The sequence below is a fragment of the Oryctolagus cuniculus genome, chromosome 4 (genome assembly GCF_964237555.1).
Source record: "Oryctolagus cuniculus chromosome 4, mOryCun1.1, whole genome shotgun sequence".
Classification (NCBI taxonomy): domain Eukaryota; kingdom Metazoa; phylum Chordata; class Mammalia; order Lagomorpha; family Leporidae; genus Oryctolagus; species Oryctolagus cuniculus.
The window spans coordinates 76,328,511-76,355,241 of record NC_091435.1 but is presented as its reverse complement, the minus strand read 5'-3'; the positions used below and the strand labels follow the sequence as shown (position 1 = coordinate 76,355,241).

Below are 26,731 nucleotides of genomic sequence, written 5' to 3'. Positions count from 1 at the left end.
TATCCATAAAACAGAAATAGTAAATACCAGTTGCATAGAGTTATGAGAAGAGATGCAAACTGTTTGAAGTGCTTAGCACTTTGCCTTGTCACTTAGTAGGCAGTCAGGGAAAGGAAACTGCTATTTTGTTGTTGTTGTTATTGCCAAATAAGGACAGATTCAGACAAATTAAATAAATAAAGTCAGGTATTGGAAGGCAATGTTGACATTCATCCTCTTAAAAGAATCTGTGGCCTGGGCCAGCATTGTAGCATAGTAGGTTGAGCCCCTGGCCACTCCACTTCTGATTCAGCTCCCTGGGAAGGCATCAAAAGGTGGCCAAGTGCTTGGACTCCCTGCTACCCAAGTGGAAGACCCCGGTGGAGTTCCTGATTACTGGCAATGGCCTGACCCAGTCAGGGGAATGAACAAGCAGATGGAAGATGTTTTTCTCACCTCTCCTTCTCTGCCTTTCAAATAAATAGGTAAACCTTAAAAAAAATTTAAAGTTAATGGGAAATTAGAATTAAAAAGCAATGTGGCCCTTACATGAACTCTTTGAAGTCCCCTTGCTTAGCAAACTATATAATAACAAATTTTAAATCTATATATAAAGATACATAAAGTAAAAAAAAAAGAGCCAGTTTGAAGTGAATGGTCAACAGTGGGAAATTGTTTTAATATATTGTGAAATCCCCATTTTATGTAGCTGTAAAAATAATTATGAAGCTTATAGACATTCATAAAAATACCCATTCAAACTTAGGTGGAGAACATTTTTAAATCTTAGGAAACATGTTAGTAACCATAACAAATGTGTGTTTTCATGGTGGATAAGATCTAAATAAAAACATAGAAGATAAAACAAATATGTTAAATTAGTTGGTATGGATATTGGTTGTTTTTCCTCTCAAAATACTAGCATCATCTTTTTAAATTGTTTAAAATAGTTCAGTATCTGGGGGCATTATTCTTGATCATGGCTCTGATTGACATGAGAACCTCTTGAAAGTTACAAATACTACTCTCATTCCATAAGTATGGCTTATTTTGAGATTTTATATATATAGTAAATCTGATTTTTTTCCACATTCCCAACTGGTCATCTCATTCACCCCAACTGGGGCCTCATTCAACAGTAATAAATCTTGAGACATTACAGTTTTACTAATCAAATGTGAACCACTTCAGAGATTATCTGGTTCAGTGTCAGAGTTTAGTAGAAGGTACAATATGGAATTTCACCTAGAACAATTTTGTGCCTTAGTGTATTGGTCTTCTGGCTAAGGATTTTGTGGGTTTCTTTTTTTTTTTTTTTTTTCACTGCAATGGTTTTGCTATTAAAAACAAGTTTGAGAGGTTGATGTTGTCACACAGAGGGTTAAGCCACTGCCAGCTGCTCCACTTCTGGTCCAACTTCCTGCTAATATGCCTGGAAAAGCAGTGGAGGATGGCAGCCCCTGCAGCCCAAATAGGAGACCCTGGTGGAATTCTGGGCTCCTGACTTCAACCTGCATCCGTCCTGGCCATTACAGCCAATTGGGGAGTGAACCAGCAGATGGAAGATCTATCTGTCTCTCCTTCTCTATCACTGTGTTTTTCAAATAAATAAATCTTTAAAAAAAATTGAAAACCACTAATTTACTTAGAAGTGGTCATCCCATGATTTCAGTAACTGGAAACTCATTACAAGAATGAGCATAAGTTTCTGTGACACCAGCTATAAGAAAGTTTATCCTTTTTTGCCCTGAAGTGTATTCTCCACTCAGTAATCCTGCCATGAGATTATTCAGAACCAAATTCTTCCAAATAAAAGTTTTTAATGATGGTTAGCATGTTCTTCATACTAATGACTATTTTCTCTTCTAAATATGAGTATCTTCTATTTCCATACAATTATATATCACCTGCACATCTCATAAGCACACCAGTGTTTTGCTTCTAAGCAGCTAATAAAATTTGTCAAAGAGGATGAAGCAGGACCTCCTAGAGATTTTTTGCCTTTGGTCAAGTTACAGATGAAAGAAGTTCAATGGAACTAGGCAAAGTTTACTAGAGATTACTCTTCTATTCGTCTCTGAGTGATTGATTACCTCTCTTGTTTACCTAACTACAGACAAACCTTGTAATACTGCTTTATGTATAAATGATAGGAAAACCTTTTTAAAATGCTAAGCTGTTGTCAAGAAAACTTTCAGCCATTTTTCCATCAAAAAGGTAACCTAAGGTAGACATTTGTGGGGTTTTGTCTCAGTGGTTAAGATGCTGCTAAGGATACCCTCATCCTATATCAGAGTGCCCAAATTCAAGTCCCAGCTCTGCTTCCAATTCTAGCATCCTCTAATGCACATCCTAGGGGCAGCAGGTGATGGATGGCTCACCTACTTGGGGTCTCTGTTTTTCATGTGGGAGACCCAGATGGAGTTACTGGCTCCTATCTTCAGCCTAGTCTAGCCCCAGCTGTTTCGAGCATGAGTGGATGGAAGGATTCTCTCTCTTTCTCTATCTTCCAGATATATAAAAATTTATATTTAAAATGAGTAGTAACTCAGAACAGTTAGGATGCCTCTTGAGACACACACATCCCATACCAGAGTGCCAGGTTTCAGTCCTGGCTCCACTATTAGCTTCCTGCTAATGCACACTCTGGGAGTAGCAAGTGATGCCTCAAGTCCTTGAGTTCTTGCCACCCACAGAAGAGGCCCAGATTGAGTTCCTGGCTCCCAGCCTGTAGCCCAGTCCCACCTATTGCAGGCATATGGGGAGAAAACCAGTGGATGGGAGAGTCATCCATCCAGCACTCTCTCCCCCACCCCCCACCACCACACAGATAGCCTTTCGAATAAATGAAGAAATAAAATTTTTAAGTGACACTGTAGAGATAGAAATTATACTTTTTAAAAGGAATTCCTAGTGCCTAAATATTTGTAAACTATGTATTTGTAATCTGTTTTAGATTTGCTTTTTAGACTATAGATTCTGAATTTAAAGACATTTGAAATGTATAGATTGCCCTCACCTTCTTGGGCTGCGTTGGTTTATTAGGATTTTTGTTATATCCTTTCCAGGTTGAGAACCCTTCTAACAGAAAAGGGAATCATGTTAAGCAGTTGGATAAGGTCTGTCTTCTCTGTCATTTTACCTGGTCAAGGAACTTTTTTCATCTTGTTTTGAAAAGCTTTTGCTGTTTAAACCAATTCTGACCTACATTTACAGGTTCACATGTTACTTTCTATTCTTCCTGGATTATGTATGCCCTTCTTTTTAAAGTTATATGTATTTTAAATTATGAACTCATCAGAGAAAACTCTTTTAGTTGGTTCTTCTACCTTTGTTTTGCAATGAGATTATTTTCAATTACTTGATCAGAATTTTTATAATTTTTATTTCTTGTCAGTTATTAGGTTATTTTGAGCACTCTAGCCACAAAATCACACCTATTTATTTTGTGAACTTTTTTTTTAACTTTTATTTAATGAATATAAATTTCCAAAGTACAGCTTATGGATTACAATGGCTCCCCCCCCCATAACTTCCCTCCCACCCACAACCCTCCCATCTCCCGCTCCCTCTCCCATTTCATTCATATCAAGATTCATTTTCAATTCTCTTTATATACAGAAGATCAGTTTAGCATATATTAAGTAAAGATTTCAACAGTTTGCACCCACATAGAAACGCAAAGTGAAAAATACTGTTTGAGTACTAGTTATAGCATTAAATCACAATGTACAGCACATTAAGGACAGAGATCCTACATGAGGAGTAAGTGCACAGTGACTCCTGTTGTTGACTTAACAAATTGACACTCTTGTTTATGGCATCAGTAATCACCCTAGGCTCTTGTCAGGAGTTGCCAAGGCTATGGAAGCCTTTTGAGTTCACCAACTCTGATCATATTTAGACAAGGTCGTAGTCAAAGTGGAAGTTCTCTCCTCCCTTCAGAGAAAGGTACCTCCTTCTTTGATGACCTGTTCTTTCCTATTTTGTGAACTTTTTGAAATCCATTTTGCTAAAGTGTGGCTCAGATTTTGCTATGGTCAATGGCCCTTTTTCTTGCTATTACAGTTATTTTCACCTCAGAATTCCTGTTAACAATATCACTAGTCAGTTCTTTCTATTTGGGTAGAATTAAGCTCAGAGTAATTTCTCCCATTGTTTGTTTCCACCATTTTGGAGAGATGAAAGTAAAGCAAATTAAGTCAGTTTATTAGGTACTCACTTTCCTAAAGTGAGAGTTGCCACCTCTCACCCCTTTCCCAGATACTACTATCTTTTCCCTCTATGTCAGTTTTACAGTGTGCCTCAGGAAAACTGTATTCCTGTCTTGTTTAGTTGTAGAATATTCACCGTAAGTCCTCACTGGTAGTGTTCTTCCCGACCCTGCCCTTTCTTGTTTTCTCTCTATTTTAACCCAAATGTATGTGGAATTTCATACAACTTTAAAAAAACAGGAATTTTTCTCTACTGAAAACATATAGTTATTTTAGAAAATAAAAATCTCATATTCTCACTTCCAAAAAATAATCACAGATAACATTTATTTTGTATTTTTAAGTTAGTCTATATATAATTGGACAGAGAGACATACTAATTTTTTTAAAAAATGTGTTTATGCTATTTTGAAGGTACAGTATGACTATATAGTATTCAACTGATACTTTAAGACTGTGTTATGATTTAATCCTTATATTTGGATATTTGGGTTGGTGTCCAACATTTGTTTTTTACTGGGTCAGGGATGATGTTGCAATTCTAGAAAATGTTTGGAAAATATCTTTGCATAAAGCCATGTTTATTCTCTTAAATAATTTTTACAAGCAGAGTCAAAAGATAAGAGGAATTTTAAAGTCTTTGTTACATATTTTCAAATTGCCTTCTAGCAAACTTGTCCCTGTTTCCACTGTCTACCACCACTGCAAGTACTTTTCCATTTCCCCAATACAAGAGTGGGGTTAGAGTTGCGTGCACACATAAAAATTTTAGGTGTTAACCAACTTGGTGGCCAAATAATGTGCCTATCTTTTGTAAGTACAGTGCTGCATCAATTTTCTCCTGTTGGCTGTGTATCTGAAATAGATTTCTATTTCAAACTATTCCAGTTTGACAAATTCACCAACTTTAATAACAATTTTAATTACCCTGCATGTTAGGATTCCAAGATTACTTTGTGAATTTGTGTGTAGATTCCTAAAATCAAACCAGCTTGCTATTTTCACTGGAACAGTGCTAGGCATCATTTCTAATTTTTTTCTATGCAGAACATACTATTTCCTTTAAGTCAAAATTGAATCTGACATTTTCCTTCTCTTCCAAAAATAATTTCAAGTCTTCTTGATCAAGTTAGTAAAAAGCCCCTCAGACATTCTTTTAGATTCTTCTCAAGTATTACCTCAGTTTCTTGCCTGAGGTCACATGCTTTTATTTATATACTTTGTTCTTTATTCCTAAATTAGGTATTTTTAGAGATTTATTTATATGCTTAAAAGGGCAGAGAGGGGGTTGTAGAGCAGGATGTCTTTGATCTGCTGAGTCGCTCCCAAGTGCCTGCAACAGCCAGGGCTAGGCCAGGCCAAAGCCAGGAGCCAGAAACCTCCTTCTGGGTCTCTCACATGGGTGGTGGGGACCTAAGAACCTGGGTCATCATCCACTGACCTCTCAGGTGCATCAGCAGGATCTCAAACAGAAGTAGAGTAGTCAGGATTCAAACTGGCCTCTGATATGGGATGTAGGCATCCCAGGAGGCAGCTAAACCCACTGTGCCACAATACCTACCCCCTAAAATGGGTATTTTTAACTTAAAGAAAAGGTGAAAATGTCACCTGTTTCCCATGGTGTGCATTTCCCTACCCTGAATAACCAACCTCTTCATTTAAATGTGCTCTGCTCTGAGCTCACAGGTACCTGAGACATCTGTGCTGCTTAGCAGATCAAATATAAGCAGTCATTGTTGCCATGCCCTCTAGGTGTATCCTAGTAGATGAGTTGGCTCACAGCTATATGAATTTCACTGCTGTTTTTTTACAATGACTGCAGGCCACCTTGGTGCCTTGTGCACATCTTTTCCTCAGAATAATATGAAAGGAGAACTGATGAAGCTTTGCTGAGGAGGGTTCCCTTTTTATGCACACAAAATTTTCAGAATAATTGTAGGCATTACAAAGAGAAAAATAAAAATTGATTCCTTCTCTTTACAGTTGGTACTTTGATTTTTTTAGTGTGGATTATGATTTCAATGTATACTTATTTGTAGATATATTATAAATATATATGTTATTAATATATATTCAATATAAGCTTAGGATATATTTCCATTTTGGTAAGTAATGATCTTGTTTGTTCCAGTGCTAGTTAATAACACTAGTTTACAAGACATAGTTTTATAATGGAGGCATTTCCACTTGAAAGAGCTTGCACAGGGACATCCTAAGCTAGCTATATAGTATAAATAGTATACTTCAGGCTGCTAAACTTATATCTTTTAGAGGACTTGTCCCCTCATGAGACATTTCCAATTGTTACAGAAAGAGGATACCTAGTTAGTTGAAACATATAAAAGAGATGAGGCTTGAGAAATAGCATTATAAAGGAAACAGGAGAATAGTAGTATACTTAAGGTTCCTATCTGTATGAAGTACATGTAAAACTCAAAAAGGCTACCCAAAATCTGTGCCACTTGATTATTTTAAAAATATTTCGGGGGCGGGGGGACAGCAATGTTGTGGTGCAGTGGGTAAAGCCACCACTTGCAATGCCAGCATCTCATATGGGTACCAGTTCATGTCCTGGTTGCTCTACTTCCAATCCATCTCCCTGCTAATGACCTGAGAAAAGCAGCAGAAAATGGCCCAAGTGTCTGGGCCCCTGCACCAGCATGGGCGACCTGGATAAAGCTCCTGGCTCCTGGCTTCCATTTAGCCCAGATCTCACCATTGGTGGCCATCTGTAGAGTGAATCAGTGAATGGAAGATTCTGTCTCTCTCTCTCTCCCCCAACTGCCCGACTCTACTTCTCTCTGTGTGACTCTGACTTTCAAGTAAATAATTAAATAACCTTTATATTTTTATTTGAAAGGCAGAGACAGATAAACAGGCACTCTGATATTGGATGCTGGTGTCTCAAGTGCTATCTTTTTTTATTTTTTTTACTTCATTTTTCATTGAATTTTAATCACAGATTATCATCCTTGCAAAGTTTAAACACGAATATTAGAAATCCAGCCTGCCTTGATCCCAGTGTCAGCAGAAGTAATATATATGGATATATGCAAGACTGTGAAACTTTTCTATGGACCTACAAGCATCTTTTTGTCCACAGAAACAGGCATCATGAGGTCAATGTTTCTCGGGTGCCTTTCCTTAACAATACACAGTGATTTCTCTTATTCATTAACACTTAGTCTGTCTTCCTAAAGAAGCAAATTTTCCAAGTCAAAAGCCCTGCTCAGTTCCCCCAAACCCAATGTGGTGGATGGTGGGGTGCGCCGACATGGAGAGGGAAGCCAAGTTGGAGCACCCAGGAGTAAATTTACATTCCCGCCACCAAGGAGGTATACCTGGTTTGGGGCTTCACCGGAGAATTTTTTTTTTTAAAGATTTATTTATTTGAAAGTCAGAGTTACGCAGAGAGAGGAGAGGCAGAGAGAGAGGTCTTCCATCCGATGGTTCACTCCCCAGATGGCCACAATGGCCGGAGCTCCGCTGATCCAAATCCAGGAGCCAGGAGCTTCTTTTAGGTCTCCCACGCAGGTGCAGGTCATCTTCTGGTCATCTTCTGGTCATCTTGGGTCATCTTCTACTGCTTTCCCAGGCCATAGCAGAGAGCTGGATGGGAAGTGGAGCAGCCGGGTCTCGAACAAGTGCCCATATGGGATGCCGGCGCTTCAGGCCAGGACGGTAACCGACTGCACCACAGCACAGGCCCCACTAGAGAAGTTAATATGGATAAAAATCCACCCCCTAATGCCATCAGGTCATTAAATCCCCTTACTCTCCACCCAAATCTAAGACTTCCCTGTCCTGGAGAGACTATTGGACTGCCTGTCCAAGTGCTTTACTTGCACTAACCACCTCCCAAGTGCGGTCTTAACCACCATGCCAAAGCCCCACCCCCCAAATTTGATAATTTTGAGGCTTTTGAGTACTTGAAATGTAGGCAAGTAAGGAAAACTAAATTCCAATTTTTATTTAATTTCAGTTTAAATAGCCATATGTAGTTAAGAGCTACCAGATTGGAGAGTACAAATAGAATGTCCCATCACTGCCACAAGGCCAGACAATGAGCATTTCTATAAATTAGAAGGATTTCTCTTACATAGACCCATGGTTTTAGCATACTGATTCATGGTGACAAAGCCTTTGGAACCCCTCCTTCTCTCATTTTCTGTCCTCTCCTTTCAGCCTATTGCCATGTTTTCTATTTAAACCCTTTGGCAACAGTTTTAACATGAGACTGTTCACTCTCCTTCCCACTTTCATTTGCACATTGATCAACCACATTTGGTACAGGGATCATCTCTTTTGCTTGCTGATACATTCTGTGTATGTGTAGGAGCAGTGGACAGTGAGGAATCAAAGTCTGAGTTTATGAGTGCAGCAGCTATGTAGGACACTTTCCTCATTTAACAGATGACCATCAATCTATGATTCTTTTATATAGCAACTCTTCAGGGTCTTTGAGAATCTGTTAAAAAGAAAACTATGATCCTTTCCTAGAAAAAATATATGTGTACCAGATATGGAATTTTACATATAAAAGTTTACTCTGGGGGATTTGGCCTAGCAATTTTTAAAAAAGATTATATTTATTTGAGAGGGAGAGACAGAGAAAGGTTTTCCATCTGCTGGTTTACTCCCCAGATGGCCACAACGGTCAGAGCTGAGCCAATTTGAAGCCAGGAGCTTCTTCTCCCACATGGGTGTAGGGGCCCAAGGACTTGGGCTATCTTCCACTGCTTTCCCAGGCCACAGCAGACAGCTGGATCAGAAGAGGAACATCTGGGACTTGAACCAGAACCCGTATGGGATTCCAGTGCCACAGCTGGAGGGTTTAGCCCACTACGCCACAGCACCAGCCTCTCGTCCTAGCAATTAACTTGCCTATGTCCCACATCAGAATACTTGGGTTTGACTTCTAGCTCTGACTCCTGACTCCAGCTTCCTCCTAATGCATACCCTCAGAGACAGCAATAATGGCTAAAGTAGTTGGGATCCTGCCACCTACATGGATTGTGTTCCTGGCTCTCATCTTGGGCCCTGGCCCAGCTCCAACTATTATAGGCATTTGGGGAGTGAACCAGTGGATGGGAGTTCTGTATCTATTTACCTTTCAAATAGGTACATTTTCAAAAAATTTACTATAGAGAAAAAATCACAGCTTTAAAGATTCTGTCGGGAACCTGAAATCTCGGGATTCTACACTTGGCTTCTCTGTGAGATTGCCTGACTTCTTTTAACCTCTAAAGTCACACACACACATACACACACAGAATAAAACTGGTTTTATACATGTGTAAAATTGTCTCTAAAACATCTGATACAGAAGCCATGCAATGATGGTTTCTGTTCAGAAAGCTGTTGGTTTTTGAGAGAATTGAGGGAAAAGCAATTGATCATCTGATAGATTATTTTTTATCTTGTACAGTTTATTAATAGCATACCTAACTATTATACAGGGTCTTATTCAGTGATACTCTTGCAGGTATGTAGGCATATTCCCTGAGTAGTATTTTAGTGTTTTGACACATACATATGTATTAGTTGTCAATTGCTATAGAAGTTAGCCACTTAAAATAAGATTAAATGTTTATTATCATACATGAACTCTTTGGGTCAGAAATTCAGAAGCAGCCTGGCTGGGTGGTTTAAGACAGTGGTCGGTCTCTCATGATATAGTCAGACATCAGCTGGGAATGCAAGCACTTGATTGTTTGCCTGGGACTGGATGCTCTAGTTCTGGGGTGTCACATGCATGTGGTTAGCAAACCTCTGTTGGCTTTATGCGAGAGGCCTCAGTCTCTAACCTCGTAGACCTCTCCACAGTGCTGCCTGAATGTCTGACATCATGACAGCCGACTTCCCCTAGACCCAAATGTTCCTTCCTTCCCTTCCTCCTTGCAAAGCTGAATATTCTCAGTTCCATCTCAGACCTACACTTGTTTTGTTGGGAGTGGAGGACTAGTTGTTTTTCCATGGTAGCATCAAAAGTGTGGGAAGTTTCAAAGTCAGTGGAACATCAGGTCTTTATTTGTTTCCAGAGCATAGATTTGCATCTGTATGTACTCATATAGATGCCTTAATTATTGTTATAAACCCACTAGTCTATTTTAATATATTGACTCATTTAGAATGAAAGTTCACTTAAACTCTTTCATTCCTTTGCTAAGAAATCTTTCCTGCTATCTACTATTGCCCATAAGGGTGATCGTGCTCTGTGTTCCCACTTATTTTATGTTCTTGGGGAACATTACTTAATGTCTTTATGTGTTTTCCCTATTTGCAAAAAGGGGAGAATAATTGTACCTATTTCTTGGGTTTGCTGTGTGGGCTAAATGAGATGCCTACAGAATACAGTGTTTAGCACATTGGTAAGTACTCGGATGTGAACTGCTACCACTGATACTTATTGTGGTTATGGCAGTTATTGTAGTCACACTAGATTATAAATGTGTGTGTGTGTATATGTGTGTGTGTGTGTATGTGTGTTCGATGTCTCTTTAACTTTTGCATTTGTTTAACAATTATTATATGCCATGCACTATGCCCAGCAGTTTATAGGTCTGATTTCATAGGTAGCTGGTAGGTACCAGTGAAGAAATTGAGGGGTACAGAGGTTAAGTAATCTGTTGTAAAATCAAACAGCCATTAAGTTTACAACTAGGCTTTATAGTAAATGTTGAGATATTTGATTAGATTTAAGAAAATGCAACTGTCTGAAACTTAGAAGAACATCTCAGGACCAAAAAAAAACAAAAACCTGTAGAGTTCATAATCAAAATGATCTTTGCTTATCTCTTAAACCATAATGCCAGGTAGTATCACTTTTACCAGTGCATGTGCAAAGAGAAGAGAATGTAAGGAGGAATTAAATAAAGTTTACTGCTTTTCTAGAACCACTGTAGAAATGTTTGAGAGGAAAAATTGTAGAAATTACAATAGGCCGCTACCGCGGCTCACTTGGCTAATCCTTCGCCTGCGGTGCCGGCACCCTGGGTTCTAGTCCCTGCTGGGGCGCCGGTTCTGTCCCGGTTGCTCATCTTCCAGTCCAGCTCTCTGCTGTGGCCCGGGAAGGCAGTGGAGGATGGCCCATGTCCTTGTGCCCTGAACCCGCATGGGAGACCAAGAGGAAGCACCTGGCTTCTGGCTTTGGATCGGCACAGCACACCAGCTGTAGCGGCCATTTGGGGGGTGAACCAACGGAAGGGGAAGACCTTTCTCTCTCTCTCTCTCTCTCTCTCTCTCTCTCTCTCTCTCTCACTGTCTAACTCTGCCTGTCAAAAAAAGAAAGAAATTACAATATATAGGGACCAGTGCTATGGCATAGCTGGTAAAGCTGCGCCCATAGTGCCAGCATCCCATATGGGTGCTGGTTCGAGACCCAGCTGCTCCACTTCCGATCCAGCTCTCTGCTATGGCCTGGGAAAGCAGAAGATGACTCAAGTCCTTGGGCCCCTGTATCTGTGTGGGAAGAGCCAGAGGAAGCTCCTGGCTCCTGGCTTTGGATCAGCATAGCTCTGGCCATTGCAGCCAGTTGGGGAGTGAACCAGTAGATGGAAGACCTCTCTCTCTCTCTCTCCCTCTCTACCTCTACCTCTCTCTCTCTCCTTCTCTCTCTGTAACTCTGCCTTTCAGATAAATAAATAAATCTTAAAAAAAAAAAAAAAAGGAAATTACAAGATATATCCAAATCCAATAACAGCCTTAGTCAAACTTTTTTATTTATTTATTTATTTTTATTTTTGACAGGCAGAGTGGACAGTGAGAGAGAGAGAGAAAGGTCTTCCTTTTGCCATTGGTTCACCCTCCAATGGCCGCCGCGGGCGGCGCACTGCGCTGATCCGATGGCAGGAGCCAGGTACTTATCCTGGTCTCCCATGGGGTGCAGGGCCCAAGCACTTGGGCCATCCTCCGCTGCACTCCCTGGCCACAGCAGAGAGCTGGCCTGGAAGAGGGGCAACCGGGACAGAATCCGGCGCCCCAACCGGGACTAGAAAGAACCCGGTGTGCCGGCAACGCCGCAAGGCAGAGGATTAGCCATGTGAGCCGTGGTGCCGGCCTTACTCAAACTTTAAAATAAGCATTTTTATTATAGAAGATGCATAGTTAGTTTCACTTACATAAAATAAATTTATAGAATGACATTAGGAACAAAATAAGCATTTACCGAGAATTGTTTCTTGGATTATTTCTGAAAAGGCAGTCATCTGTGTTGTCATGTTTCCTGCTTTTCTTTCACCTAGTTTCTTCCTAGCCACCTCTTCACTAGCAGCTCCTACGTTAACTACTTTAGTCAGTGTACTTAACTGTCCAACCAACCAACTTTCCTTCCTTCATGCCTTCTTACTTTCTTCTCCCCCGACCCCCATCACTCTTTTTCCCTTCAGTTTATTTATTATCTATTTATATGAAAGGCAGAGTTACCGAGAGAAAAGGAGAGTAGAGTTCTTCTATATGCTTTTTCACTTCCCAAAGGCTGGGGCTGGGCCAGACCGAAGCTTGGAAACTGGCACATCCAGCTTTCTCCCCTGAGTGGCAGTGGCCCCAGTATTTGGGCCATCTTTGATTGCTTTCCCAGGCACATTAGCAGGCAACTGGATCAGAAATGGAATAGTCCAAACATGAACCGACACTGATGGAATGTCATTGTCATACGCAGCAGCCTTACGCACTGTGCTACAACTCTGGCGCTTATCTAACCACTGTTACTATTGGACTAAAGAATTTATGAAATATAGCTTTTTCTGTCAGTAAGCCAGGTAGTCTGTTGAACCTACACTGATTGTTCAGTTTGTTGAACTTCTCCTTTAAAAAAAGAAAACAAAAAACACTTTTCCCCTCATGATACTCTTTTTTTCTCAGCATAGTTTTCAGTGAAGCTCATTGCGTTAGAGAAAAATTCAGTTTGTCTGTTGGGGTTTTTGTTTTGTTTTGTTTGTTTTTGGTGAATAAGCACAGATATGAAGAATATTTGTAATTAAAAACAATTACTTTTTAAAGATTTACTCATAAGCTGATCTGGAAATAATTGAAAGGAAAATATGAGATCATTCAGTCACAAATCCGAGGAGCTGGACATCTGCAAAGCTGTAGCTAAATAGGATTTTGCCGAAGAGCAGACTAACGTAAATGGACTAGTGGTCGTGTAGGTGAGGTATTCACTGAACTCAGCCTTGGCTAATGACTGCCATGGCCAGAGCTGCTAACAGTGCTGGTATGTGTGCTGATACAGTGATCAAACACATTGATAAATTCTTGGTGATTGGTTCCTTAAGTCCTGGGAAGGCCAGAATGACAGTTCTACCCATTACTCTTCCCATGCCAAAAATGAGAGGGGAATACTGTTCGATGAAGAGGTACATATGTTCTGAGTGTCATCCAAAGCACAGGAAATACTACAAGAAACATGGATTCTGATTCTGAGGTAGCTCCGTGATCTTTCAGGCTTTCTCTGGAATGTTGTTTTTAAATGTATCTTGTGCCAAATCTTGAAAGTGAACATTTTTTCTGAAAAAGGCCTAGAGTACTCTGGCCTAGGCAGGAATTGATACTGGATTATTTATAGTGGAGAATTTGGATGGTCGTTGAGGGTAAAACTCCCTTTAAGCAGATTATTTTCTGAGGAAGACCACAGTCAACAAAGAAATATTAAGACATGGTCACCCACTGGTTATCAGGAAAGGCAGTCTTAACCCAGCTTTTGAAGGATAAGTTCTGTCACATATCCTCTCCTTCCACCTGTTTGTGTGCCATATTGATGAGTTAATGAAATTTCATGCCATAGTCAGTGTGAACCTAGTACATGGGCTCTGCTTCCATAATGTTCACTCTTACTTACATGGCAAGAAACTGAGAAGCAGTAATGGGAGTTTTGAGGAAATTTAATGAATTGAATACAATCATTTGGGGATAGCATTGTGGTGCAGTGTGTTAGCTGCCACCTGGGATGCTAGCATCCCATATGAGCATGAGTTCAAGTCCTGACTGCTCCATTTCAGACCCAGCTCCCTGTTAATGCTCCTGGGAAAGTAGTGGAAGTTGGCCCAAATAATGGATGGAGTTCCAGGTTCCTGGCTTCAGGCTGGTCCAGCCTTTGTGATCATTTGGAGAGTGAACCAGCAGATGAAAGATCTCTCTCTCTCTCTCTCTCTCTCTCTCTCTATATATATATATATATATATATATATATACACACACACATATATATACATTGTGTGTGTGTGTATATATATATATATATATACACATTTCAAATAAATAAATCATTTTTAAAAATAAGTACACAGGGGCCAGTGCTGTGGCATAGCTGGTAAAGCCACCACCTGCAGTGCTGGCATCCCATATGGGCACCAGTTCGAGTCCCAGCTGCTCCGTTTCCAATCCAGCTCTCTGCTGATGTGCCTAGGAAAGCAGTGGAAGATCGATCGCCCAAGTCCTAGGGCCCATGCACCCTCATGGGCAACCTGGAAGAAGCTCCAGGCTCCTGGCCTCAGATTGGACCACCTCTGGCTGTTGTGGCCATTTGAGGAGTGAACCAGTGAGTGGAAGACCTTTCTCTCTCTCTCTCTGCCTCTGTAACTCTGCCTTTCAAATAAATAAATTTTAAAAAGATAAATAATTATTCAAGGCTATTATCAAATAAAAAGATAGTAACAAATGCTGGTGAGAATATGGAAAAAGGGGAACTCTTACACCTTGTTGGTGGGAATATTTTTTTTTTTTTTTTTTTTTTTTTTTTTTTTTTGACAGGCAGAGTGGACAGTGAGAGAGAGAGACAGAGAGAGAAAGGTCTTCCTTTGCCGTTGGTTCACCCTCCAATGGCCGCCGCTGCAGCCGGCGCACCGCGCTGATCCTGGCAGGAGCCAGGAGCCAGGTGCTTTTTTCCTGGTCTCCCATGGGGTGCAGGGCCCAAGCACCTGGGCCATCCTCCACTGCACTCCCTGGCCATAGCAGAGAGCTGGCCTGGAAGAGGGGCAACCGGGACAGAATCCGGCGCCCCAACCGGGACTAGAACCCGGTGTGCCGGCGCCGCAAGGTGGAGGATTAGCCTATTGAGCCACGGCGCCGGCTTGTTGGTGGGAATATAAATTGGTACAACCAATATGGAAAACAGTATAGAGATTAAAAAAAAAAAAAAACAACTAGAAATAGAATAGCCATATTATCTAGTAGTTCCACTACTGAGTATATATATCCAAAAGACATGAAATTGTCTTATCAGACTCTACCTTGTTTATTGCACCACTGTTCATGATAACCAAGATAGAAAATCAACCAGGATCTCCATCATCAGATCGATGGATTAAAAAATGTGTGGAATATATATATGAATACTATTCAGCCATAAAAAAGAATGAAATCTTGTCACTTGCATCAGAATGAGTGGAACTAGAGGACATAATGTTAAGTGAAATAAGTCAGACACAGAAAGACAAATACCACTTGTTCTCCCTTGTATGTAAGAGCTTAAAAAAACTGACTCCAAACACAGAATGATGATTACTAGAGACTAGTTTTGTTTTGTAAATTTAAAGCTGTTTTGAAATTAAAAGTTTTAGAAAAAAAGAAAACATAATTCAAATTAAAAGGTGTTTACATTTCTTTCCTCAAAGGCTGGATCAAAAGCATGTAAGAGCAGATTGTTTTGGAGGCAGGAAAATCAGAAACTTAGAAAGGAAGAATAGTATTTTTAGAGTGGATAAAGAAATGTTTAACAGCTCATCCTTTAGTTAAGAATGCCTATGTGTCCTTGGAGTCAGTTGTGTTTCCAGTACCAAATATTGAATTTAGCCATGATTTTGGTTACTCTAGTCATCACAGGATGTGAGAGATTTACAAATCCCTTCAGTCCTAGAAAGGCAGAAACTTCTGGATTTCCTTTTGGTGTCACCAGCTTTGATGGCCAAAGATATTATGGCCCCTAAAGAAGTGGTTCTTGGAAGTTGCCCATCCTGTTCAAGCCACCTCTCTTGCTCAGGGCTTACACTTGAATTCATAGGCATGAAAGGCATCAGAAACTCCTAGTCATTGTATGTGATGGCAGAGATGCAGGTGCAGCTTGATTAGCCACTGAAAATGGCAGTATGCTGCCTACCAAAATGCTGGGCCACTCTGGACACTATTAGATGCTCACTTAAAGGATGCTGTGAAATAATAATACATCTTTAAAATGGAGAAGGAAACAATGGTCACATGTGAAGTTGCCATATTTTCAAAGGATTGGGCAAAGTAAATTCTTATTGCCAAAATATTTGACCGTAAGATGCTTTATTGAATAAGTAAGTAGGTGCTACAATGACTTTTTTTTAAAACTGGTTGTATATTTTCCATATCTGTGAATGCACTTAGAAAACAATCAACTGAGATTGATTTACATACAGTGTTTCTGCACTTCAGCCTTGACCTGTATTATTATTATTTTTTTTTTTTTTTGACAGGCAGAGTGGACAGTGAGAGAGAGAGACAGGGAAAAAGGTCTTCCTTTTGCCATTGGTTCACCCTCCAATGGCCGCCACGGCTGGCACGCTGCAGCCGGCGCACCGCGCTGATCCAAAGGCAGAAGCCAGGTGCTTCTCCTGGTCTCCCATGGGGTGCAGGGCCCAAGCACTTGGGCCATCCTCCACTGCACTCCCTGGCCACAGCAGAGAGCTGGCCTGGAAGAGGGGCAACCGGGACAGAATCCGGCGCCCCAACCGGGACTAGAACCCGGTGTGCCGGCGCCGCTAGGTAGAGGATTAGCCTACTGAGCCGTGGCGCCGGCCAGACCTATATTATTTTCATTGCCTTTACCCATTCATCCACCTAAGCAGATGGCATATTGTCATCAGTTCAGAATTGTTAGCAAGTTTTCCCACTATCCATTTCTCTCTGTTCAAGTGAGCCAGACTCCAACTGAGTGATCCCAGCTATGGCAGAAGCTTGGATAGAAATTATCTAAGTCTGTAACTTATTCAGAGACTGTCTTCTCTGTACCAGGGCCATGCCAAAACATGAACTTAGCCCCAAACAGAAACAAATTCAGGTTTTATAGTGTTGGCTATATTTAAAACAATATCCAAGATAACCACTAGGAAGTCAACGTAACTCACAGTACTTGTTCTTTTGGGGTTGTTATAACATTGCTTATGTTCTCTTGGGACTTTGCATTTACAGATGCTAATGCTGGAGACCGTGGACAGACCAATAATGCCGCTTCTGCATCAGCTTCCAACTCCACCTGAACAGTCGCAAGCAGCCAGCTGCACAGGAAGAACCACCAGTTACTTGAGTGTCACTCAGCAACACTGGTCACGTTTGGAAAGAAAATTAAAAAGAGAAAAAAACCTGTTCATTTTAGTGTTCGATTTTTTTTTATTATTGTTGTTGTTCTTATTTAACCTTGTAAAATATCTATAAATACAACAGTTTCATTGTATTCTCACTTTGAGGGAGATCCAGGGGGTGGGAGGGGTTGTGGGGAGGGGAAAGCGGAGCACTAGAACACAATCTCTCTCCCACGACAATCTTTTTTTCTTTTTTTTAATCAAAAGTCTGCTGTTGTATACTTTAAAAACAGGACTCCTGCCTCATGCCCCTTCCACAAAAAGAAGAAAACCTTGTTCTGTGCTGAAAGTTTTCTTTTAAAGTCTAGCGTAAGACATTGGTATAGTACACAGCTTGAAATTGGTTGGGAGCTTAGCAGGTATAAATCAATGGGGACTTAAATGTCACTTGTAAAATTAATCCATATCCTCGGGTATTTGAAAACTTGGCCTTTGGCATGTTGGTGGCAGGTGTGGCAGACAAAAAAGGAAATGTGTATCATTTATATCCGAGGGAAGTCAATAAAATTTGAAACTCCAAGGGGAAGATTCTTGACTGATTGACCTAGGTTTTGTGTTGTTCTTAATCAGTGCTAGTGGTGGAAAGCCGGTGTAGGAGGAGCAGCAAGCAGATGTCTGATGTGCCTGCTCAGCTGCTGGATCTTTGTTTGCCTGACCAAAGCTTCTCTCCAAATCTTGGTAGTTTTAAACTAGTGATCTAGGAGGAGAGTGAGAAAGGTGTTGAGTAGGCCGCTGAGGCTGCAGAGGTCAAAGACTGTTAAGCCTAGAGAAAGGAGACCAGGGGCAGATCTCACCACTGTGAATGGATTTGGACTGTTTTTCTGAAGTTGCTTCCCTTGGAAAGATACACTTGAGAGGACATTAGAGTTAAATAATGTGAACTGCAACAATCTACTGGTTTATTTTTCATATTTTGTAATTGAAAATTGAGCTTGCAGAAATTGCCACATTCTACATACATAGCTCTAATTTTAAATCCAAATCTAGAATCCGTATTTAATTTTCAGCTTTTTTTAACCTCATGCTTTTTAAATTTATTTATTGATGCATGTCAGATAGGCCATTATGATTTTAGATGATAGGGGTATTAAAAACTACACAATGATAAGCAGTCACCTGTACCTGCTGACTTTATATGAAAGCTGATTATATAAATGTGTGTATATATGTTATATATACATATATTGAATACTGCCTCTTTTTTTTTTTTTTTTTTTTGTCTACAGTATCAAAACTGACTGGTTGAAGCATGAGAAGAATGTTTCTCCCCCACACTCAGTTAAGAGTTTTTGTTTGTTTTCTTTGTGTATCAGTTAATAATGTAAGAATCAGTCTCTGTTTTTGAAGAAAAAGCAATATTCCTTGGAAAGCAAGGAGGATTGAAGGGTTATGTTTGCAGTGAGGAAATAGATTTTCACAACTAGTTTGTTTTATACTTTTAAGGTTGACATCTATGTGGGCCTTATATACTCTAAAATGAACCTTAGTCACCTTGGTGCTTATGGGCCATTACTTGACCTATGAATCTTTAAGGCACAATCAGTTGTATTTTACATTTAAAGATCACTTGAGTAATGGCCGCCTTTCCCTCCTACCTGCTTCTCCCCCACACACTTTCCAAGGGTAGCCAATAAGGGCTGCAGAGCCCAGCCCTAGGTTTTGTGTAACTTCCCTTCACCCTCCTCATTGCCACCTTTGGTTGTGTTAGGGGTCTCACCCTCCAGGTGGTTTGGAAGTGGAGTCTCTTGGCAGCCCTCATGCGGGCCCTCACACCCTGTCCTGCTTCTGAACCATGTGTGTGACTCTCCAGCAGAGTCATACTGCCTGCTGACATGAACCAGTACCCAGGACGATGAGTGCGAGCCGTCTTAGTTTTCACTCACTGTTTAGCTAAGCTGTTAGGCCAGAAAAGAGGTTTCTTAAACTTCTGATTATATCGGAGTTCATGAGAAAGGAAAACACACTCAGTCAATCCAAATGAAACAAATCGAATTTTCCTTCTTAGTGCTTCTGCGAGCTAATTAAGATTTGAAATAAGCCTGAATTCAGAACATTCAACAGCAGAATTCCTTAAAGGAGATGTCTTTGATAGATCATTTCCCAAAAGAATCTATAAAAAATCTGAACAGGCAGGACTGTGACAGAAAAGGATCTGTTTTCAGACCAAACTGCCCAGCCAAAAATATTTGGATACAGACACTACTCTGGACTTTGGTGTACCTGCTAGAGTCCATAAAAATTAGTGCTTGTTTTAGGAAACACTCCCCACCCCTACCCCCCACGCCCAAGAAATGGGATGAGTTGAAGAGAGAGAAGTCAGATGCTTTTCTCTGTGTGAGTGCATGTGTGTGTGCGCATGTAAGGGCTGAGGTGCGTGATTTTTCTTTCTCAAGGATCATGGCAGGATCATAGAACTCTTTTACACAAGTGAGAACCAGGTCTCTGAATATCTTTTTGTAAATAATAATAATAAAAAGCTCCTCACCAAATTCAAGCTTGTACATTATATTTTCTTTCAATGTTTTTAAATTTTAAGTTTTATTGTTTTGTATGTAAATATGTGGACCCAGGAACTGTTATTAATGAGCAAAAAGTTACTGTTCAGGGCAGTGATTCTGTTTAATAATCAGACAAAATGTAGACGAGCTTTTTAAAGCCATATAGTTTTAACTCTGTACAGTAGGTACTGGCCTGTATTATTGTAACAATAACTCTAGCAATGTATAGTGTATCTATATAGTTTGGAGTGCCTTCGCTTCCGTGTGTTTTTTTGTTTCTGTTTTTCATTTTTAAAATTTTAATTAATTTTCTTTATTCATGTCTCCCTGCCCATCCATTTCCCTTTGAAAAATAATAACTCATTCATAACAATATCTTTGCCCCTTCCACGGTTAAGTTTCAAGTGAGATACCAAGCTCAGGAGTAGGAAGAGGAAATCGTGTTTGTGATCCCATTTAAACCCTGCATTTGTTTTGGTTCTGAAATGTCTGTTTCCTCCTTAGCAGTGACCGGTTTCATTTCATACTTAGTCCATTCAGGGACTCAGTGTAGTGCAGGGAGCCCTAGAGCTGGAGGATATCCAGTGGATTGGATTTTGCTCATCTCTTCCACAAACCCTAATCATGGGTCTTACGGGCAGATTCTAAGAGCCCCCTATGCTCTCTCTCTTCTCTTTATCTACTTCCCTCCCTAATGAGAGAGCAAGAAAATTTGTTTTAAAAAATGAAGGTTTCTTACATAGTATCGAATTTTGCTCCATCAGTGGTCTAAAGTGCTACAGTGCGATGGCTAGTAGTGACTGCTGGCAGTGCTGCCACGGTGATAGAGGACTGTTGTTTCAACAGGGAACTGCTAGCCCATTCCCTCTCTCTGAGCATCTCTACCCCTGTCCAATGAGATGTCATTTTAATTTCTTTTTTAAAAATCAGTTTAATTCCTACTGTTTGCCCAACATGAAGGCCTTTTTGGGGAAAAAAAGTATTTGTTTTACCTCCCAAATACTCCATATGTCTTGAATAGAAGAAAAAAAAGAACTTTACCAAACCAAAGGTTGCTATTTTTGAAACACCATGTGTTCATTCCAGCAAGGCAGAAGACTGCACCTTCTTTCCAGTGATATGTTGTGTCATTTCTGAAAGTCCTCTTAATTTTTAGACACAGATTTTTGATTTGTATCTTAACAGAGAATGCCTAGCCAGTCACCTTGTCTTTACCAGTGCAAAGGTTTCTAAGAGGTCTGTTATATTCTCTATCCCTGTGGATATAAAGACACTGGCATTTCCCTTATTTTCCCCCTCTTTCCTTTTTAAAGGATATAACTTTGGAATCTTCCAAAGGAAGTTTGGCCAACGCCAGATCCCCAGAAGTTTGGGGGTTTTTTTCTTTGTTTTAACCAAAATTGTATCTTAGTTCCTATCATTCATGTTGTGATCATCTAATCACAGAGCTGAATACTCTTTTCCCCGAATAGAAAAGTGAAGCTTGCTTTTTTGACAGAATCTGTCTTCTCTGGTAGATACCTGAGCCACTGAAAATAAGAGACAACTAGAAGCACAGTAGAGTCCCAGACTGAGGTCTACCTTTGAAAGTAATCCCTGGGGTCTGGATTATTCTCACAAGGGTTATGCCATTTTATTCAAGTTTGTTGCTCCGTTTTGCACTTCCACAATAAAAGCAAAATGACAACCAGAACATAAGGGGTTAGCTTGACAAAGTAGACTTCCTTGTGTTAATTTTTAAGTTTTTTTTTCTTATATCTGTCTACAGGCAGATACAGATAGATATATGAAAATGTGCTTGCCTGTAAAATTTGCATTTATAAATGTGTTGCCGATGGATCACTTGGGCCTGTACACATACCAATTAGCGTGACCACTTCCATCTTAACAAATTAAAAAAACAAAATTTATTATATATATATATATATAAAGGACTGTGGGTTGTATACAAACTATTGCAAACACTTGTGCAAATCTGTCTTGATATAAAGGAAAAGCAAAACCTGTATAACATTATTACTACTTGAATGCCTCTGTGACTGAATTTTTTTTTCATTTTAAATATAAACTTTTTTGTGAAAAGTATGCTCAATGTTTATTTTCCCCTTCCCCATTCCCTTGTAAATACATTTTGTTCTATGTGACTTGGTTTGGAAATAGTTAACTGGTACTGTAATTTGCATTAAATAAAAAGTAGGTTAGCCTGGAAATGAAATTAAAATTCACAAGTGTGTGGTCTTTATTTCAGTACGCAACCCTCCTTCTTCACTCTACCTATTTTACCACTGCAATATGTAATCACGTCACCATCTCTGTTCCTCTAATTAGGGAAACATGAATCTTTGTTACAAAAATCAAGATAGGAACACCACTTCTAGTTCTTTCAGATGATCTTACTCCATTGTATAGCCACAAGAGGTGCAGCTTCCATCTCGGAAACCTTTGGATTTGATGTAGAGGAAGCTTTACAGACACTGCTTTGGAAAGAAAGAAAACATCCCTGAAACGGACAATTGTAAAAACGTGTATAAGCTGCTGTCTTTGATTACTGTGTTCATGGTTCTGTGTCGCTGTATTTTCTTTTAACTTTCATCCTATTAGCAATGGTCTTTGGGGGTCTCTGTAAACTATATGAACACCACAAACAGTGGGACTGTACCTCCCAGGTAACCAACACATGTTGTGTTTTGAGTCTGCTCATTTCCAGTACTGGATGATGTATGTAAACATGTTATGTCTCTTAGTGCAAAAAGAAACATCATTTTTTTAGGGCTGGTTCACTCTGTCCAGCCTATCTAAAGGCTAGATATAAGGTCATGTGACTGCTGCTTCAATAAAAACAAATTTATATTCGATAAAGTCTGGTCCTCTTTATTTATCGCTGTGGTGATGGGATTGACTAATTAATTTACCAGTGAAGATGGCTACCTTGTTTTGGTCCTGCCTTAGCTCTAAGTTGGGATTGAGTTAAACAGTATGTTAAGTATCCTGCCAAATAGCCTTTTTACTTGCAATCCTGAAAGACTGCTTTTTCAGTTTCTAAGTCCTTGTGAAAAGCACTGACCAAACAGCGTGTTGAGATCCTCTTGCAGGAGAGCAGAAATGGTAGGTGCTATTTTAGAAGGTGTTCTAGAAAGGTAGGAACAGAGAGGTTGATCAGTTGCAGCTCCCTTGTGTAAAAGGAAAAGAACACAAGTAATAGGATGGTTACCCATTTTCCATGTAAATAATTCACATACCTATCAGATTGAGGGGAGGATATACAAATGGCAAGTTACCAGGGAAATACAAACTTCCATGCAAATGGCAAGATGAGGCTCTCAAGTTTTCAGGTTAAGTTAGATGGGTGTGCTTCTTCACATTCTCTTTCTTCAGAAATGAGAGGCCACTCTGGGCCGTCTCTCATTTCTTGTTGTGTCATGACTTTGACCAAAGTCCAGGTCAAGTAGGCTGCGACATGACTGACAAATGAAACAAAGTGTGCAGTAGCTTACTTTGAGCTTTGTCCTGAGCTTTGGAAACTAACCGAACCAGGATCTTGAAAAAGAACAGTGGCCAGTGTTGTAGCCTAGCAAGTAAAGCCACTGCCTGCAATGCCAGCATCCCTTACAGATACCGGTTTGTGTCCCAGCTGCTCTACTTTGGATCCAGCTCTCTGTCTGGGAAAAGCAGCAAAAATGGCCCAAGTACCTGGGCCCCTGCCACTCACATGGGAGACCCAGGAGCTCCTGCCTCCTTGCTTCAACCCCTGGCCCATTGCTGGCCAGTGCAGCCATCTGCAGAGTAAACCAATGGAAGACTCATTGTCTCTCTCTCCTCTTTCCTCTCTTCTCTTCCTCTCCTCTCGCCTCTTTTCTCCCTCCTCTCCCTCCCCCTCCTCCCTCAAACTCTTTCAAAATTAAATAAATCTTAAAAAATTCAGGAAAGGGAGTAATGAAAAGCCAGATGTTTGATAATAGGAAAGTTGAGTCTGGCTCCTAGTCCCATAACTTGAGATCCACAAAGCTGCTGAAAAGAAATATCTGTTGTAGCTCTTTGGTGCATCTAACCTAGAATCTTAATTAATCTTGGACTACATTTAGTAGTTATAGTCTGTATAAATCACATGTGAATATCAATTCAATGTGCGGAGTGTTTTAAATCAATACCAGGAGGTGGGAGTTTACCTCACAAACCCATCTTAATCTAACCTACCCTCACCTTTCCCTAGGCACCTCTGACAACAATTTCAGGCTCTTGAACAAATAGCACACTGAAATTGTTTTAATCAGCAAGGGGGTATGCATATGAACACAGCTAAATGAAATTTATATTTCTAAATTACACATTTATACTTCTAATTGAATCTATAATTAGGCAAAACTTCTGGGAGCAAGAGCTGTATAATTTAGAAAGAGGAACTCTTTCCCTCAATTGCTTTTCTAAAAATGAGTGCTTTCTCTCTTTGCTGCAGAAAAGGCTAGTAAGTCTAGAAATATGTCAGGGATTGTGCTGACTTTTAATTTCTATTGATGGTGTCTTAGGTTTTCAAAGTTTGGTCTGGTTGTAAAATAGTAAAAGCTAAGCAACTAATCATTTGTTTCTAAAATTCAGTTACCTTGCAGTTTCATTTGCAACTGATTATTAAACATTTAAAATTTATTCAACTACATTTTTTTTTGACAGTGAGAGAGAGAGAGAGAGAGAGAAAGGTCTTCCTTTTTCCGTTGGTTCACCCCCCAAGTGGCCACTACGGCCGGCGTGTTGCGGCCGGCGCGTTCCGGCCAGCGCGTTGCGCTGATCCGAAGCGAGGAGCCAGGTGCTTCCTCCTGGTCTCCCATGCGGGTGCAGGGCCGAAGCACTTGGGCCATCCTTCACTGCCCTCCCGGGCCACAGCAGAGAGCTGGACTGGAAGAGGAGCAACGGGGACAGAACCGGTGCCCCAGCGGGGACTAGAACCCAGGGTGCCGGCACTGCAGGTGGAGGATTAGCCAAGTGAGTCATGCTGCCTGCCCCAACTACTACATTTTTAATTATAGTACTTAGACCTTGAATTTTTATGTAAAACAATCATTTCATGAGCAAACCAAGTTAAATGATCCAATTTTGCATTTTTAAAAAAAATTTATTTGAAAGAGTTACACAGAGGGAGAGACACAGAGAGAGATCTTCCATCCTCTAGTTCACTCCCCAAATGGCTGCAATGGCCTGGGCTGGGCCAGGCTGTCACCAGGAGCCAGGGGCTTCATGTGGGTCTCCCAGTGGGTGCAGGGGCCCAAGCACTACATTCTTAGAGCAAGAGTCTTAAGATGTGTAAAGGGCAATAAGTAGTGATATACAAAGGAGCTATAAAAAGTTAATGGAAATTTCCTATAATGAAAACACTGCATGGTTTCAAAGATCTTTTGCACCAAAGAAAAAACTTTTAATTCCATTTTTCCGTGAATATTTTGAAGTTCTCTGTAGGTAGAGCATAAATAGATAATGTGTGTGTTTATGTAATATATACTATTTCCTTACTCCCACAATTCTTTTCTTCCCCAGAAAAGAAACCCAAACAATTTTAACATCTCTAGCCAAGAACATATTTGCTGAGCTGAAGTTATAGGTGTGGAGTACATAATGTAGAATTGGTTAAAGTGTTATTTGTGAAAATACAAGAAAAAAATTTATTTAGGGGCAGCCATTGTGGTGCAATGGGTTAAGCCATCTGCTTGGAACCGGCCCCTTGGGATACCCACATTCCATTTGGAAATGCCTGGGATCCAGTCTCACCTCCACCTTCTGATCCAGCTTCCTGCTATGTGAGATAGCAGATAGCTCAAGTACTTGGGTTCCTCCCATCCACACAAGAGACCTGGATGGAGAGGAGCCCTGAGCTTCTGGCTGCAGCATGGCCTAACCCTGGCTCCTGTCGGCTTTTGGAAAACAAACCCAAGAATGAAAGATCTCTTCCCCCTCTGCCTTTCAAATAAACTTTTTTTAAAAATCAAAGATATTTCTTTCTCCCTTTCATCTCTTTCTCTCCTCTTTCTTTTTTTCTTTTTCTTCCTTCTTTGAAAGGCAGAGTTACAGAAAGAGAGGGAAAGACAAGAGAGATCTTCCATCTGCTGGTTCACTCCCCAAATGGCCACAACCAGGGCTGGGCTGGGCCAGATGGAAGCCAGGAGACTGGAACTCCATTCAGGTCTCCCACGTGGGTGTCAAGGGCCCAGCGGGTATCAGGGGCATATGGGTGTCAGGGGCCTAGGCATTTGTTCCATCTTCCACTGCTTTCCCAGCTATTAGGGAACAGCCAGTACTTGAATCGGTGGCACTCATAGGGGATGCCAGTGTCTCATGCATCTGCTTAGCTTTGTGCCACAACACTGGCCCCTCAAACTTTTTTTTTTTTTAATTTGACAGGTAGAGTCATAGAGAGAGAGAGAAAGGTCTTCCTTCTGTTGGTTCATTTCCCAAATGGCCACTACGGCCAATGCTGAGCTGATCCGAAGCCAGGAGCCAGGTTCTTCTTCCTGGTCTCTCATGCAGGTGCAGGGGCCCAAGCACTTGGGCCATCCTCCACTGCACTCCCAGGCCACAGCAGAGAGCTGGACTGGAAGAGGAGCAACTGGGACTAGAACCTGGTGCCCATATGGGATGCTGGCACCGCAGGTGGAGGATTAACCAAGTGAGCCATGGCGCTGGCCCCAGCCCCTCAAACTTTGAAAAGCATTTTATTCAAAGATGGCTATAAACA

At 40.6% G+C, this 26,731-nt stretch overlaps 1 protein-coding gene across 7 annotated transcripts in view; it reads left to right on the top strand.

Annotated features, from left to right (window-relative positions):
- GSK3B (glycogen synthase kinase 3 beta) overlaps nt 1-22,872 on the top strand; it is a 218,602-nt gene extending 195,730 nt beyond the window's left edge. For 5 of the 7 annotated variants that reach the window (XM_002716661.5, XM_002716660.5, XM_070072185.1 and 2 more), the window contains one exon: nt 17,346-22,872. In XM_002716661.5, the coding sequence (XP_002716707.1) occupies nt 17,346-17,413 (68 nt within the window). In that variant the 3' untranslated portion in view covers nt 17,414-22,872. Of the gene's footprint in view, nt 1-3,047; nt 3,099-17,345 lie in introns of all 7 variants that reach the window. The other 2 variants (XM_070072184.1, XM_008266875.4) reach the window with 1 other exon arrangement.
- The last annotated feature ends 3,859 nt before the right edge of the window (nt 22,873-26,731 follow it).